The 18,612-nt window shown below is 34.8% G+C and overlaps 1 protein-coding gene across 1 annotated transcript in view; it reads left to right on the top strand.

The window, feature by feature from the left end:
* Positions 1–13,300: 13,300 nt before the first annotated feature.
* The window catches only part of LOC136203761 (uncharacterized), a 31,067-nt gene continuing 25,755 nt past the window's right edge, over positions 13,301–18,612 (top strand). The window contains exons 1-3 of the mRNA XM_065994986.1: positions 13,301–13,614; positions 15,614–15,802; positions 16,025–18,223. Of these exons, the coding sequence (XP_065851058.1) occupies positions 15,628–15,802; positions 16,025–18,223 (2,374 nt within the window). The 5' untranslated portion in view covers positions 13,301–13,614; positions 15,614–15,627. The remainder of the gene's footprint in view (positions 13,615–15,613; positions 15,803–16,024; positions 18,224–18,612) is intronic.

Genomic DNA, 18,612 nt, shown 5'->3' with positions numbered 1-18,612 from the left:
TGTGTGAGTCCAGCAAGGATTTCAACGGTGATTTTCGTTCCCACTACACTTTCTTCATTCTTAAAGTTGATCTTGTGATCTTTGAGAATCTCTGTGATGAGTGATCCCATTCGAAGAGCTCCAGTGCTTCGCTTAATTGCCCTAATTAAAAACACAGGCATATTTAGGGGTTTGTACTTCAGCATGTGCCATAGAAAACACTGCTCGAAGTTGGATGCAGAGGATGTGGACTAAGTGAGTTGGTCAGGAGATAGTGGGCGTGTCTTTGATGCTGACTAAGTGAGGTGCATGAGACTTCACCAACATGCCCTTCAGGCTTACAGAACGTAGCAGTGTACTTGACCCGTTTATAGTCATTGGTTTTTCTTAGCTCAGCCTCTTCCGTCTTTAGGTCTAAGAGAATGGACAGGTATGAAGGGTCGATGATGATTTGTTTCTTGTTTACATATGTGACCATGAAATCAACATCATCTTTTGCAACAAGTAAGTTTGAGTAGAACTCAGTTACCAGCTGCAGATAAGTTAGACCATTCAGAGAGAAGAGTTTGGTCCACCCGTTCTTGGATATCCAGTCGTTGTAGGGTTTCTCAGCTTCGACGAAGCTCTTGGAGAACCATCGTGAGGGAATCACGTCGAGGCCCTCAACGTCTGAGAACACTGACATAAAGGTTCTCTCCTTAGGTTTCTTACCATTCTTCTTCTTTGAATGAGTTGAGTGTTCGGTCCTTAGGTCAATGCCAAGGATGCTAACTTCATCCATGGGTTTATCGTGCTGACCATGACCCGTCTGAGCCTCTTCTTCTGAGGTTTCGATATACTCCTAATGAGGAGGAGAGCTAGGGTTGATATCTGATCGGTTGTCTTCGTACTGATCATCAGAGAGGTTCTGGGAATCAGACATGATGTTCTTGAAGAGTTCTTAGGAATTTGTCGAAGAGTTTTGAAATTTGAGAGAGAGAGAGAGATCGAGTGCGAAAATTAAGCGTAGAAAGTGAATAGTGAGAAATCTTTCACTATTTATAGCCGGTAGGTGTTGATTTGATAGGTCGGGGAGAATGGTGGGAATTTGAGCCATCGTTAGTCAGTCATTAATTGCAAGAAAAGACACGTGGTTTTACTAATGATGATGCTTACGTCATCCTAGAGGCTACTTAAATATGCGTGCAAACCCTAATTGTGCAAGTTGCTTTACTCAGCAATGTAGTTACTTAGCAATTCAAGTGCTAAGTGTATAAGTCAGTTTTATAACTTTGTATGGTAAAAGCACTCAGCATGAATTATACTTAGAATTTATTAAAGAGGATTAAACATACTGATAGCTTCTCTAAGTATGTTGAATTGCTCACGAGCCAGCGGCTTGGTGAAGATATCGGCAAGCTGCTCATCCGTTGGGACATAGGTCAGCTTGATTTCACCTTTGAGTACGTGGTCTCTGATGAAGTGATGCCTTATGCTGACATGCTTCATCCTGCTGTGCTGGATTGGGTTCTTTGATAAGTCAAGGGCACTTTTGTTATCACATTTGACTTCAATCATTGTGGTCTGAACACCATAATCTTCTAGCTGTTGTTTGATCCAAAGGACTTGGGCAACACAGCTTCCAGCAGCAATGTACTCAGCTTCGGTGGTTGACAAGGCTACTGACGTCTGCTTCTTACTGAACCAAGACACAAGACAACTTTCAAGGAAATGACATCCTCCTGAAGTGCTTTTTCGCTCCAGCTTGTCTCGTCCATAGTCAGCGTCAGTGTATCCGAGAAGTGTAAAATCATGAGTGTTGGGATACCATAAACCTGCATTTACTGAGCCTTGCAAATATCTAAGGATTCTTTTTACAGCTATGTAGTGAGATTCCTTAGGGTTAGATTGATATCTAGCGCAATAACATACTGAGAACTGAATGTCCGGTCTACTAGCTGTTTAGTAAAGTAAAGAGCCAATCATACCTCGATATAATTTGCTATCTACTGACTTACCACTTTCATCAGCACAGAGGACAGTGTCAGTGCCTATTGGGGTAGATATTGGCTTACAGTTTTCAAGTTCATATTTCTTCAATATCTCCTTAGCATACTTCGTTTGACTGATGAAGATGCCATTCTTTCCTTGTTTGATTTGAAGTCCAAGGAAGAAGTTGAGTTCTCCCATCATTGACATTTCAAACTCATTCTGCATTTGCTTACTAAACTCCTTGCACATAGATTCATTAGTAGCACCAAAAATGATATCATCAACATATATTTGAGCCATCAGGGTGTCTTTACCCTTTCTCTTAATGAATAAGGTTGTATCAGCTTTGCCTCTGACATAATTTCTGGTCAGCAGGAAACTGGTTAGCCTCTCATACCAAGCATGTGGTGCTTGCTTGAGACCATACAGAGCCTTTTTGAGTTTATAAACATGGTTTGGGAATTTAGGATCCTCAAACCCTAGAGGCTGATTAACATAGACTTCCTCATTTATAACTCCATTAAGAAATGCACTCTTAACATCCATTTGAAACAATTTAAAATTCATGAAACTGGCATAAGCGCACAATATTCTAATTGCTTCAAGCCTTGCCACTGGGGCGAAGGTCTCACCATAGTCAATACCTTCCTGCTGACTGTAGCCTTGAGCTACAAGTCTTGCTTTGTTTCTGACCACATTCCCTTGTTCATCCAGCTTGTTGCGGAAGACCCATCTTATTCCTATGGTCTTCTGGCTTCTTGGGTTTGGCACCAAGTCCCAAATATAATTTCTTTTAAACTGATCAAGCTCTTCTTGCATTGCACCCATCCAGAACTCATCGTTCTCAGCTTCTGAAAAATTCTTTGGTTCCAGAACTGAGACAAAAGCTACATTGCTGAGGTATCTTATGAGTTGATTCCTTGTCATCAGGGTGTTCTCAGTAGTATCGAGAATGGCGCTTTCAGAGTGTCCTCTTGGGATTCTGATTTCTTTTGGTAGTGTGATGTCTTGAGCTGGTTGTGTTTCAACTATCTCTGCAGGTATGGACTGGTCAATGAAAACAATTTGAGTGTCGTTTTTACCTTTGGTCAGCCCTTGAAGTGGTGACTCATCGTCTCCACTTTGGTCAGCATCTGCTGAGTGTGGATCATCCTCAGTCGGTTGACTGACCTTCCCTGTAGGGTTAGTTTCATCGAACTCAATATGTACTGACTCTTCTAAGACCTGAGTTCGTTTATTGAAAACCATATATGCTTTGCTGTTTGTTGAGTAGCCTAAAAAGATAGCTTCATCAGCTTTTGGATCAAACTTAGCAAGGTTGTCTTTAGTATTTAAAATAAAACATTTACAACCAAAGGCACGAAAGTATCCAATGTTGGGTTTTCGTCCTTTCCAAAGTTCGTAGGGAGTTTTCTTCAATATGGGTCTGACTAGAGCCCTATTGAGTATATAACAGGCTGTGTTGACAGCTTCACCCCAAAAGTACTTTGGAAGCCTATTCTCACTCAGCATTGTCCTGGCAACCAGGGTTCTGTTCTTCCTTTCAACTACCCCATTCTGTTGAGGAATTCTAGGAGCAGAGAAGTTATGGTCAATGTCGCTGGCTTCACAGAACTCAACAAACTGTTGGTTTTTGAATTCTCCACCATTATCACTTCGGATGTGAGCTAGTTTTAGGTCTTTATCATTTTCAAGTTTTCTAACCAATGTCAAAAATGTCTCAAAGGTTTCATCCTTGCTACTCAGCAAGATGATCCAAGTGTACCGAGAAAAGTCATCTACAATGACCAAGGAAAATCTCCTACCACCCAAGCTCAGCGGCTGGACTGGTCGAAGAGATCCAAGTGTAGCAACTCTAGTGGACGCTTAGTTGAGACGATGTTTTTACTGTGAAAAGATTTTTTGGTTTGTTTTCCTTGCTGACAAGCATTGCACAATTGATCCTTTTCGAACTTAAGTTCGGGTAGTCCCCCAACTAGTTGCTTTCTTGCTAATTTGGCCAGGAGGTCCATGCTTACATGACCAAGTCTCTTGTGCCATAGCCAGGAATTTTCTTCCTTTGACACTAAGCATATATTTTTTGAAAATTTCTTTTCTAAATTCAGCATAAAGACATTGTCAACGTGAGGGGCGGTTAAAATCAATTCATTTGTTTTCCCCTCGAGTATTTTACATCCAATGGCATCGAATATAACCTTTTTACCGCTATCACATAGCTGAGCTACGCTCAGTAGGTTATATTCAAGTCCTCTGACTAGAGAGACTGACTCAATAGTAGGATTACCACCAACGGTTCCTGACCCTACTATCTTACCCTTCTTGTTGTCTCCAAAACTTACGCTTCCTCCTTGTTTAAGCTCAAGTGTGATGAACTGAGTTTCATCACCCGTCATATGCCTTGAGCATGCGCTGTCAATGTACCACAACTTTGACTTCTTCACACACCTCAGGCCGACCTGCAATATAACTAGTTATCTTTAGGTACCCAAGTCTTTTTGGGTCCTCATTTGTTAGACACAGTAGGTGATACATCATATTTCATTTTATGACGGCACACATTGATGGTGTGGCCAGTCTTACCACAGAAGTCACAATGGACTTTTCTTTGTGGACGCCTTATTGGCGGGTCAGCACCATTGTGCTGAGCATGCCAGCATACCTTAATAGTGTGGCCTTTCTTCCCACAAAAGTCACATTGGACATTTCGTTGGGGAGTCCATTTCTGCTGACTAGTACCTGAGTACTCAGTGTAATGATGGAAACTTTTCTTATTTGGAACCTTTAGTTGGTTCTGAATAGATGTGATGTCCTTTCTCAGTTTCTTAGAATCTGATTGGACCTCAGTGACATACTTATGCATGATTTGTAAGTTCTCATCTTGCCTAGTATTGTCCTGGAGAAGATGGCGGAGATCACTGAGTTTGATCTCTTCAATCTCATCACATCACCGACTGAGTGCTCGTACTTTCTTGTTACACTTTTTGACAAGTGTATAAAGATCACTCAGGGCGTTAATCATTTCGTTTCTGAGCAAAGGTAGAGTTGTTACCTCAGTTGGTTGTTCTTCATTGTCAGATGCACATAATGAGTCAGATTGCTCAGAAGGACAGATGAACATTTAAAGTATATTATCACTAAGAAAATTTATCTCATATTCTCAACTCCTTGATAATAGATTTTCTTAAATAATACTTTAGGACAAATATTTGTAAACATATTATACTAGATAAAAGATAAATATGAAAACAAACATTTTATTAATTTCCAATAAGTATTTACAATATATACAATGTACGACACCAGGGCAGACATCAGTAACAATCTCCCACTTGCACTATTGTTTCAAGATGCCTATTTAATTGTAATTGATTCATTGGTTTTGTCAGTGGATCAACTGGATTATCAACTGAAGTTATTCTCTGTATAAAGATATCTCCTCTCCTAAATATTTCTTGAATGTGATGAAATCTTCTTTCCATATGCTTGGATTTATGATATGCCCTAGGTTCATTTGCTTGTGATATAACACCATTGCTGCCATAGTAAAGTGGTACTGAAGACTTAATGGTAGGAACCACGACAAGTTCAGTTACAAACTTGTGAATCCAAAGGGCTTCCTTTGCAGCATCTGATGCAATAAGATATTCAGCTTCTATAATGGAATCAACAGTAACATTTTGCTTGGAACATTTCCAGCTTACCATTGTGCCATTATAGATAAAAACGAATCCACTATTAAATTTTAAATCATCCACATCCGACTAGAATGAGGAATCAATAAATCCACCAATTTGAAGTTCACCTCCTCTAAGAGTTAAGACTAAATCTTTACTTCTTTTCAAGTACTTAAAGATAGTTTTGATTGTCATCTAGTGTTGGAAATATGCATTTGATTGAAACTTGATAGTCAAACTAACAACATAGGCAATATCTATCATTATACACAACATTGCATATATTAAACTTCCTATTGCCGAAGCATAAGGAAATCTGGCCATTGTTCTCTTTCTTCTTGTGTTTGTGGACACATTTTGGTAGAAAGATTAATGGCATCTCTTACAAGTAATAATCCTCTTTTGGAATCTTGCATATTGAACTTCTTCAATATTTTTTTTGAATAGAGATTTTGGGAAAGACCTATTATTCTTCTCGATCTATTTCTATAGACACGAATCCCAAGAATATAGGTTACTTCTCCCAAATCTTTCACGGAGAAAGTTTTTAAAAACCAAATATTGACACTAGTTAACATTCCAACATCATTTCCTATCAACAAAATATCATCAACATATAAGATTAGGAAAGCGATAAAACTCCTACTAATCTTCATGTAAACACAAGGTATTTCATTTTTTTTATAAAATCATAACTCCTTATGACTTCATCAAAACAATGATTCCAACTCCTTGAAGCTTGTTTAAGACCATAAATGGACCTTTTAAGCTTACACACTTTAGATCTATCTTCGGATTCAAAACCCATGGGCTGATCCATATATATATACTCCTTTAGAAAACTATTAAAAAATGTGGTTTTGACATCCATTTGCCAAACCTCATAATCATAGTGTGTTGCTATTGCTAATAAAGTCCTAATAGATTTAAGCATGGCTACTAGAGAGAATGTTTTTTAGTAATCAATTCTCTCGTGTTGACAAAACCCTGTCGCCACTAGTCTTGCTTTGAAGGTTTCTACCTTCCCATTAGAGTCAATCTTACGTTTGAAAACCTAATAACATCCAATGGATACTATACCCTCTGATGGATCAATAAGTTCTCAAGCTTTATTTTTATACATGGAATCCATTCCAGATTTTATAGCTTCTAGCCACTTTGAAGAATCAATGTCTAACATTGCTACTTCATAGGTGAATGGATCATCAGGATGATCTTTTGCTTCAAGAAGAAACGTCTTGTGTACCCTATTCTCAAGTAGACCAAACCATTTATAAAGTGGAATAGACACTCTACTTGATCGTTTAAGAGTTGGTGTGATATTTCGTGCATCAAAAGGTTCAACGGTTTGATCAATATCTATTAAATAATTTTGTTGGGTGGATATGTGATAGATCTTCATCCAAACTAATATTTCTTCCTATACCACCTTCTTGATTTTTTTCCAAGAAATATGGCATCTCTACTGATAACAACTATTTGTTCAGTAAGAAGATAAAAATGATATCCTAACCCATCTTTAGGGTACCCAACAAATCTAACTTTAATTGATTTCTCTTCCAATTTACGAGATTTCAGTTTTTTTAATAAAACCTAGACATCCCCAACTCTTAACATGTTTAAGACTTGGAGTTTTACTATTCCACATCTGATATGGTGTAGTAGAAACTGATTTGAAAGGGACACGATTAAGAATATATGCAGTTGTTTCTAATGCATATCCCCAAAAGGAAATGGGTAGGACAATACAGCGCATCATTGATCTCACCGTGTCTAACAAGGTTCAATTTCTCTTTTCTGATAAATGTAGTTGTGGTGTTCCATAAGATGTTAATTGTGAAATTATACCATGCTCTTTAAGAAACTCATCAAACTCAGTACTTAAGTATTCACTACCACGATCTGGTTTCAGTGTTTTGATACTTTTTCCCTTTTGGTTTTTAACTTCAACTTTGAATTCTTTAAACTTTTCAAAGACTTCATTTTTTGCTTTATCAAGTATAAATACCCAAATCGTGATGTATCATTACTAAAGGTAACAAAGTAATGAAAACTGTCAGAGATTAATATAAGATCTATAATTGGACCTTAACTATAAGCTTGAGCTTTCAGTTCAATTGGTTCCATGATATGGTATCAGAGCCGCTTGGACTAAACGGTCGAGGGTTTGAGTGCCATAAATTGAAGACATGATTTTCAAAAACATTAGTAGCCCTTGAAGACATGATTCATAAATTGAACCAAAATTAGGACCAAGATTAAAAGATCCAAATCTTTTCCAATTTGTTTATTTTGTCTTCTACAATATGTCTTATCTTAAGTGCCATAAATGTTTTAAATTATGTATGTTTGATTTAATGATTGTACTAACTTCAAGATCAGAAGTTGAAGGAACTTGAACATTCATATTATTCACATGATACAAACCATCTTTTACATAACCATTACAAATTAATATATTACAATAATATATTTTACAAATATCATGTCCAAAATGGAATTTATAATTCCGTATAGCCAAACTAGATATATAGATGATATATTTATAAGCAAAAGGTATATATAATACATCTTGTAACATCATGTCATGATTTTCAAAAAGTGCAGAGGTCGAACCAATATCTTGAGCACCAACACTTGCTCAATTACCAAACCATAAAACTTCCAAAGTTTGATTGATATGATGTTCCTTTAACAACCTTATATTTTTTAGAACATGTATAGAGGTACAAATGTGAGAACTTGCACTAATATCAAGTATCAAAACCAAAAATGAACTATCAATGCCATTAGAATAAAGAAAACAAGAAATTGACGTACCTTCAGAAGGCTTGTTTGTCTTTTGCCCCTTTACATACTCCAAGTATTTAGGACAATTTCTTTCTAGTGGCCCTCCTCATTGCAATGAAAACATTTTCCTTTGCTTTGGGAAGTAGAAGCCTTACCCCTATCCTTATACTTTTCATACTTACACTAGTCTTTGGAGTGCACTTTTTGGTATTCTTTTTTTTTCAGTTTTATTATAAGAAGAAGCAACCAAAACAACTTATTTGCCTTTTCTTTTAGGCATAGTGTTTTGTTCCATAATAAGCATGTTCAACAACTGACATAAAGTTGGATCTATTTTGTTCATGATTTGAAATGAAATTCTGATAAGTTGGTGGGAGAGAAAGTAAGATCACATCTATTTGGAGGCCAACATCCATTAAAAATTTCAAATTTTCTAATTGTTCTATTAGTCGAATCATTTAACCAACATGGTCACTGATATCTTGACCCTCTTCCATCTTTTCAGTTTTGAAAAACTGAGTAGATAGACTAAACCTTACAATTATGCTAATTTCACCATACAACTCTTGTAGGTGATTCAGAATTTCTTTATCCAAGTCATATTGCTCATGTTGTTTTTGAAGCTCATTTGTCATTGATGGTAACATGTAGCACTTGACTTGGGAATTAGCTAGATACCATTTATCATAGTACTCATGATCTAGTACAATGGATTTTTCAGATAATGCTAGAACAAGTGTCTCAAGCACATACATTATGCGCTCAGATGCAAGGATAATTTTCAGATTTTTTAACCAATGAACAAAGTTGTTCCCAATTAAATGATTTGTGTCAAGTATGGTAGACATAGGATTCAATGATTTCATACTGTAGAAAATAACAAGATTATTAGTAGTACTAAATTATAACAATCATTAGGTCTCACTTTGCACATTATCCATTTAAAAACAAGAACATTTAAATTAGAGACTATTTTAATTTAGAATAGGTGGCTCTGATACCATTGAAAAATACGGAGGTACCGATGATATGCTTTAGCTAAAATTCAAAATTTTAGTTATTTAGCGAACTTTTGCTGACATCGATTCATCTCATGAACCAAACATCCATATGATCGTCTATTCATATTTATAACCATCTAATTAGAACCCTATAAAAACGATAGTACGCAATATTGCCTTTTATAGATTACTAGTAGCGTTTCATATAGTGCACCAAGCGTTGCACTTCTAGCCAGTTCACACGAGTTCCTTTTGCTCTAATGTAGGCTATGTGTTATTGTTCTTGTTCGATCAAAATAGGAATCTTAAATGAAAACTATTTCTATTTGAAGTCAAACTTGTTATATACGTTTGAACAAAGATAAAGATTAATGAAAAACTATTTTCAATTTATTCTTTCTTTTTATTCTTACATCTAAAACAAATGCATAAAGTTCATATTTATATGAAGAGAAAGATGGATGATTAGTCATCTCTAAATGCAAAAAAAGATGGCACGTTTTTTTACCTTTCACATGCATTTATTTCTTATTTTTTTTTAACAAATCCACTATAAGTCTTCAAAATGAGAAAAGATGAGTCATCACTCATCAAAGTAATCTTCCATCTCTTTCTAAATATCCAACACCTCTACCTACATCATATGACATATTTCGTATTTTCTTTCTCAAATTAATCTTATTAATATAAAATAAACATCATCATATACTAAAACTACAATAGTTATCTTATTTTGTTTTACTTATATTATATTATATTATACTATACTATATAATAACAATGATTACATAATATCAAAAATATTACTATTATCATATAATAATAATAATTATTATTATTAGTTAACAACTTAATTTGAACAAGAATAAATATTTACAATTAAATCACACTTAATTATAAAAATAATAATTTGCGCATTCAATCTATAACCATTTATAAATTATTCTAAATTGTCAAATTTAGATTAAATTTAAAGACATGTTAGAGTCTTTATACCAAACAAATTTAATCTAATAATTTATTATTTAATTGAAGTCACAATTCAATTAATTCATAAACTATTTTTAACTTAGAGCATAAGACCTCTAATGTGTGTGACTTTCTATGTTCAAATTTAACAGTAGTAAGAAACATAAAACTCTTCTCCTAAAAGTAATATTTCATATCCCATATTATTTTTATTTTCTTAAAGATCAGGGTTAATGCCTAACATTACATGCCCTGACACTAAACTAAAATGAATAAACTCACGGTCTATAATAAATGAATCATGATCATAATTACTATATACTCGAATAATTTTCATTACAAGATCCCGATCTTAACTAGGATCACAGTTTGTCAAAACCCTAATTGTCAAGATGCTATGTCTTCATCCTCAGAACTAATTCTTTGAGTAGACAAGACTTTCTCTAAAGTCTTTTGTACCTAGTCAGGCTATAGTATGTCAAAGAATATTACAAGTCGTGAGATCTTATCCCTGCTCTTGCATGGTAATGAAATCCTATCTCAGCCGATCTCTTGCTACACTACATAACATAATAAGACCATCACATGCCGGATCACCATATGTGGTTAACATGTGCAAAGCAGTAACAAACCTTAATCTCCTACGAAATGGCAACTGAGTCACCTCAAGTCAAAGGACTATATATATTATTATGACCTAAATGACAAATATTTGACAAGTAAGAAAACTCCATGTTATTGTCATTTAACGCAACAATTCAGTCCACTCGTCTCAATGAGTACCCACATATTCATCCTGATATCCCATATCAAGTAGTATGAGATTCATTACTTCTCTAAGAAGATGAATAGAGATAATGGTCTATGAATTAATAATACCTATTTATTAATTCTAATGACCATGAACATTTAAAGTGTATTATTACTAAGAAAAACTATCTTGTATTATCAACTCCTTGATAATAAATTTTCTTAAATAATATTTTAGAACAAATATTTGTAAACATATTATACTAAACAAAAGATAAATATGAAAACAAATATTTTATTTATTGCCAACAAATATTTACAATATATACAATGTAAGAGACTAGGACATACATCATTAACAATCTCCCACTTGCACTAGTGCCAATCAATACAATATTTAAGACCTATTGTTTCAAGATGCCTATTCAACTGTAACTGAGTAATTAGTTTTGTCATTGGATTAGCTGGATTATTAACTGAAGCTATTATCTGCATAAAGATCTATCCTCTCCCAACTATTTCTCGAATCTAATGAAATCTTCTTTCCATGTGCTTGTATTTATGATCTGCCCTAGGTTCATTTGCATGTGCTATAACACTATTATTGTCATAGTAAAGTGGTACTGAAGACTTAATGGTAGGAACCACGCCAAGTTCAGTTACAAACTTGCAAATCCAAACAACTTCCTTTGCAACATCTGATGCAATAAGATATTCAACTTCTGTAATGGAATCAGCAGTAAGTGCTTGCTTGAACATTTCGAGCTTACTGTTGTGCATTGTAGATAAAAATGAATCTAGTGTTAGATTTTAAATCATATTCAACTTGCCGTTGTGCGATTACGTTAAACAGTTTTTTGACATTTTTTTCACATTCAAATGATTAATTCCTCACATCCATCTTTTTTGTATTTGTAGTTGCAGCTTTTAGGTGACAATTTGATTTCGTTAGATTATCTACAAAGTTGAATTATATTCACATAACTCTATTTCATTGTGACTAATTAAGACCGAGTTGAATGATTGAGGGCCTTAAGTTGATTTATTTTTTTTGATCATCCTATTTGCTAATTTTTATAAATTGTGTTAAAATTGGTTGACCAATGTTTATATGCTTCGATTAATGATATTTATCAACTAGATATATCTTTTAAACGTCGTTTAATTAATTAAAATTATGATGGTATGCTTTTTGGGACATTGAAAGAAAATTATACAAGAAATGCATATTAATGCAAGTGACAACTGATCATGCTTAGTTATTTAGGTATTCTGATCCTACGTTTTTTTATCACATGAATCTTAATGACTATGCAGTATTTGCTCATTCACCACTAAATATAAGCTTATTAGAATTCCAAGATGGAGATTCAAAACATCATAAGGCTTAGATTTAATAAGACTAGATCTAACGGTGAACGACCAAATTTATTTGGTTATTAAGATCCATACAAACATTGCTCTATGATGCTAGTGTGGGTTGAGATTTTGCTAATAGATTTTTGAAATTGTAACGTGTGTAAAAGTTATTGATGAATTTAATCGTCAATTGATAAAGATAAAAGTAGCAGTTAATATTTATGTTTCTAAAATTTTGGCCAAAAATATTGTAGTACCTAGACTAACATGCTTTTAATTATGAATAATGTAAAATGAAAGGATTTTAATTATTTCATTTATGATTTGGCTCATAGAGGTGGCCAAAAATGTTTTTTTATAATAATATTTATTGAAGAATATATTTTTAATATTTTCCTATTATTACAAAACTCAAATTTGCATATCAAAATATTTACAGCCTCTCATTTTTAGAAATTATTTATAGATATTTCTAGTACGGACTGTTGATAATCACTTAGATATTGTTTTAGAAATCAATACAAATTATTTTTTCTACCTTCAAACTTTTTATAAATTATACTTCAAAAAATTAAATTCTTATGACTTGATTTTTTTTTTTTGAAGAATTATGACCATTTTTTTTGAAACAAATTATGACTTGATTTTTGATATTTCCAAAAGCCATTAAATGCAATAATTCATACTATCATGTAAAGTGATATGTGATATATATATATATCTTGTACATTGCACTAATTTTGTATTATTGTTTCAATATATATATAATTGTTATTACGACGCAGAAAAGGCGTCGTCGTCTCAAGTTTACGACGGAAAGAAGGCCTCGTCAATTTGGAGTTTTAACAAAAGTGGGAAGAAAACAAAAACGCACCTTAAGGCTGCGTTTTAATAGAGTAATACGGGGTTCAGATCGACCCCCTGGAGCAGATCTTTTCCCATCTCTCCCGTCTCTGCCATCTAGTCTCGCTCTCTTCACTTCCACCTATTCTTCTCGCCTCTCGCCGTCGTTCGCCCCTGGTGCACTTCCGTCGCCGAGCGCCGCCGCTGATATGCTTTCCCAGTCATCGTTCCTCTCTCTGTTAGCTGACCTCCCTCAACGAAAGACAACTCCAGTCAAGGTTTTTATTCCCATTTCCTGCTTGTTATGTATGCTTGTGTTCGAACATAATACAGTGTTTATTATGTCCAAACAAAAGCAGGGATGGATTTCAGGATGGGTTAGGAATTTGTGAAATTGGATGCACTTATTGTCATAATCGGTCTTTATGGATGGGATTGAGTGTAACATGTCACTATTTTGTTATCAAGGAATTTCTGGGAGAATTGTTCGAAACTTGTATGGATTTAGCTGGTAAACTTAGTTTCAGTTGTTTCTCATATTAGCTGGACCATTATCTAATCTGGACCCTAGGCAATTCATGGAGCACTTACTAAAATACTAGGTTGGCTTTATCTTTCTCAGGAAGCCGAACTTAGTATGAATTTAGCTTTTCTATGAACATAGCCTAAGAAGGCCCAATTAATTTTAGCTGTGGGAATTGAAAGGGCCTAAACACGCACGATTTTGTTCTGTTTTTTTGCTGTAATATTAGAATTATTGTGAACCATGATGATACAATGCTATATGAATTCCTATCACTTTCATAAGGTACAGTACCTGCAGAAAATGGAACTTAGCTTAATGCAATTCAAGATGCCTGCATCATATATGATTTAATAAGATTCCATTTATTATATGTAACTAATTTGTATTTTGTATCCTGGTCAGTACAGTTGATTTGTGAAGCTTTTCACTATGGCTTCAGTGGTCCCTTCTTAAACTTCCAATTTTGAAGGAAGGACACAAATAGTTTAACTTGATTTAGAGATCATTGAGAATATGCTAAATAAATGATATGCTCATGTAATTATGAAAACAGAATCTCTGTTTCATTTGTTCCAGCAATGTCAACTGATGAACATGAATCAAAATTATTTTGATTTTAGAGAACAAATATATGAATAGTCTAGAGAATATACTGACCACTCATGGAGAATGGCGAGTTAGAGATGAAAGAGAATTATATATATATATATATATATTTTGCTATTTAAAAAAAATGGAGTAGTGTCTTACTGAAAATGACTGTTTTGATAATGATTTGACATTTGATCGAGTTTTAAAAACCCCTAAACAAGATACATAGACTTCCTAATATAACTTAAATTACTAAAATGCATCTGACTTGCAAAGTTAATTAGACTTCCTGTATAACTTAAATCAGGAAAAACAAATCCACCTATGCTGATTTGTGGCCTTCTGTGCCTCTCACCAAAAGGCAACACTTAGGCACATAAGGCCATTACCTCCTCAAAGCCGCCCCTATTTTTTAGCTAGAGGTAACTTGCACCTTACCTTTGTGCTTAGGTGAGTTCCTTTGATTACACTGCAAAATAATAGGCTTTCTTTTTCCATTGTCCGAAAATATGGTTCACTTTCCTTTTTGAGAATGTAGTTCATCTGTTGATACTCTAGTATGCCCCTACTTGATGTGCATTGTTATCGACAAATGAATTAGTGTTCTTAAATTATGCTAGTTTAAATTATACTTAATTAGTTCATCTGTTTGTATTCATAATAGCCTTGAGCTTGCAAGATTAATTTTAATATTTCTAGGATGTTTAGTTTTAGGAAAAATGTACGCTTTAACTATATTACTTCTTAAAAAAAACTGTGTGAAAAAAAATGTAAGCTTATTTTCTTTTGTGATGGATAGACGATAAGCCAGTTTCTATCTTTTATTTGGTTTGATTAAAAACAAAGACCAATTTATTGATTTGTGCATCTTATTTATAGGAGAAAGCCAATAAAAGGGAGCTTTGTTCATTTATTTTTATATTTTAGTATATCATTGAGTACTGGTGGTAAATAAGTTGAGATTATGATGTTGAGGCATTTATCTCTCCTTTATAGACACCATGCAAATATCTTTCATAGTTTTATGCCATTCAAACAAAGTATTGAGGACAGCTCTTATTTTACATGGTTTGTAATTATTTTTAAATGCTGAGTTCTCTAACAACCAAATCTTGCCATTCATTCTTATTTTTGTATTTCTTTTACTTTATTTTGTATAGGATATTAGGACATAATGAATTCCTCTCTTGGTGGTGAGACTCCTGGTGTCCTGCAGCTACTCAAATGGGAACTTTCTCATTTCTCGTTGAATTTATCAGAATTTCGTGAAGGTTTCATTTCTCCTACAAGGGATCAGTTGTTATTGCTATCCTATAAGAGTGAAGCCTTGCTGCTGCCTTTGGTTAATGGTAAATATTCAAAGAGGACTCTTCTTCAGTTATTGCATAGTTTAATATTTTATTATCTGCAGCAGTTTCTGCAAACTCCTGCAGACCTCTATCAATGTGTCCAAGTGTGTCTTATAGTGTGAATCTTGTTATCTTCACCATATGTAAGGTTTTCTAGATTTCAGATTTGGGGTTTAAAAGTTTTGACATCTTATTGCCCTTTCTTTTCAATCATCTTGGTAGGGGATTCCACAGATGAAAAGCTTTCAGAAGGTTGCCAGAAGGAATGTCTGCTAAATAAATCTTCACCAGCTTTTTGTTCGCAGTCATCAAAGGAACCTAGTTCAGATTCAAAAGACAGCATTTCCCTCAATGATGCATCAGTAATGGATTTTGATGGTGGAGTTTCTGTTCAAGATGCAATTTTAAGATCTAGTGCTTACCCTTTTGTTTATGACGTGAACTCATTGGCCTGGGGTATATGTGGAGATTCCTATAATTTGCATGATGATCTTTTGTTCCGAGAGCTCCTATTTGTGTGTGGCAGTAATGGCATTACAGTGCATGCCTTTTGTGAACCTGATAAAATTGGATTAACAAGAACCATGATGGAAGGTGAGTTTGGGCAAGGAAGGTGGGTGGAGTGGGGCCCTTCTAGGTCAGCTCAAAATATGGGATTTCATGAGTCCTTTGGCTTGCATTCCGAAGGCTCTAACACTAGCTCAGTTGTTAAAGAGGCCAATGAAAATGGAGAAAGTTGGCAAGATCTATCTGAAGAAACTAGTGTTGATCGGATGTCAAGAGGTATTTCTTCAAAAAGCTGGTTGTGCTCTTTCTTTGTCCAACCTGAAACAATAAAATCGAATGGTAACATATGGACTATGTTCCCGGAGAAGACATCATTTCCATGTTCTACAAAGGTTGTTTCGTTTAGCATTCTTGATGAGAAGTTTCCAGTTCTGGACTTGCTTTCTTCTCTAAACTCCAGCTCTAATAAGGAAGAAAGCCAGCATGAGACTTCTTTGGCTCCACATAGTAATATGAATATGTCCGCTGGTTCCTCTAATAATTTTGGTGCTAGTTCATACAAATGTTCCAGAGTGTTCTCCAGCAACTCACATTGTCTAATTGGCTTTGTTTTATCATTGACAGATTCTCTTTTAGTTCATTCTGCGGATGAGATTGGAAGAAGCAGTGTAAAAATTATGCTCCTTGTTGCTAGGTTAGGTAGTTTGGGGATCCAGTGGGTTTCGTTAGTGAAGCTTGCACATAATGTAAATGTAGATCCTGTGACTGAGTGGACTGACTTTTGCTTTTCTGACAACCTTCTTGTTTGCTTGAATGCTTCTGGGTTAATCTATTTTTATGCTGCAATTTCTGGTGAGTTTGTTGCACATCTCAATGTTTTACAGGCTTGTGGTTTTAACCCAAGATCAACCCTGTGGCAGCAACAAAAAGTTTCTGCAACCCTTGATCAACAATTGAAACATGTTGATCAAATTAGTGATAAGTCAACTTCCCAAGTTGGTGATTTATTTGGTAGAAGAATGTTTAGAAAGTTGCTTGTTACTATACATACTTCCTTATTAGCTGTAGTTGATGAATGTGGTATTATATATGTTTTGTGCGTTGAAGACTATCTACCAGACACTTATTACACACATGAGAAATTGCTTCCACATTTTCAACATCTAGGATTGGGTACATTGGTTGGTTGGGAGGTAGGTGGTTCTGATATAGGCCACCAAAGGAAATTTTCTAATAATTCATCAGTTAGGAAAGGTGATGCTTCCATTTTCCAATGCAATACAAAAAATGCATTTCAAACTATTTTACATGGGGACATTCATGGGAAGGGGACCCAGAGGGACATTTGCTCAAGCATCTCTTGTGCTTCATCAGAATATACGTCTTGTGATTCTAAGGTAAATTTACAACCTATGAGGAAAGTTTTTCTTCCAACAGAGAGATTTAGTGAGCATGATTGTATCTGTTTCTCGCCTCTGGGTCTCACTCGGCTTGCCAGAAAGCAAGGTATTAAGAGCCAATGCAGTGTTCAAGTCATTCATTCAAATCTGCATACTGGATTGGTTGTTCATGATGATGCATACTTGAATTATGGGGGCAGAAATTTCCAAGGGAATGAAGAAGCTTCTGTTGGAGAAGCAATTGGTTGCACATTTCAGGGATGTCTTTATTTAGTAAATGAATTTGGCATTTCTGTTGTTCTTCCGGCTGTTTCCCTCTCTTCAAATTTTCTTCCTGTTGAAACCATTGGGTATTGGCGGCACTGCTTCAAAACAGGTACTAGATTTGCAATGAGAAAAACTCTTCAAATGAAGGAATCAAAGGAGCTGTTCTCAGCATGGAAGGTTGAAGTCTTGGATAGAGTTCTTTTGTACGAGGGCCCTGAAGAGGCAGATCGCCTGTGTTTGGAAAATGGTGAGAAGAATGCTCAAACTTTGCACATTCATATAATTTATTGCATGTATCAATTATTTATGCAGGAACAATAATTTCTTTGCAAGTACTCACATTTCTTTATCTTTATTATTATTTTTTTTTGTGCCAGTTTATTGCGTATATTATTATCATATAGTTGTCAAAGCTGTTAATTAGGGCATGTACTTAATTGACCTTCTGGTATTGGTAATTATGGAAATCTGTTAGTTAAGCTAGTTGAAACTTTTGGTTATGTCTAATTTGTCCTTATGGGAAATAGCTAAGGTGAAGTTGTGTCTATAGTGGACTTTCTGAGCATCTTAATAAAAGAAACGTACAAGTAAATGTTGGATATAAACTTGCTTGTTAGTCCTTGGGTGATCTAGTTT

The sequence above is a fragment of the Euphorbia lathyris genome, chromosome 8 (assembly GCF_963576675.1).
Source record: "Euphorbia lathyris chromosome 8, ddEupLath1.1, whole genome shotgun sequence".
Taxonomy (NCBI): Eukaryota; Viridiplantae; Streptophyta; class Magnoliopsida; order Malpighiales; family Euphorbiaceae; genus Euphorbia; species Euphorbia lathyris.
This window is presented reverse-complemented; position numbering and strand designations above follow the sequence as displayed.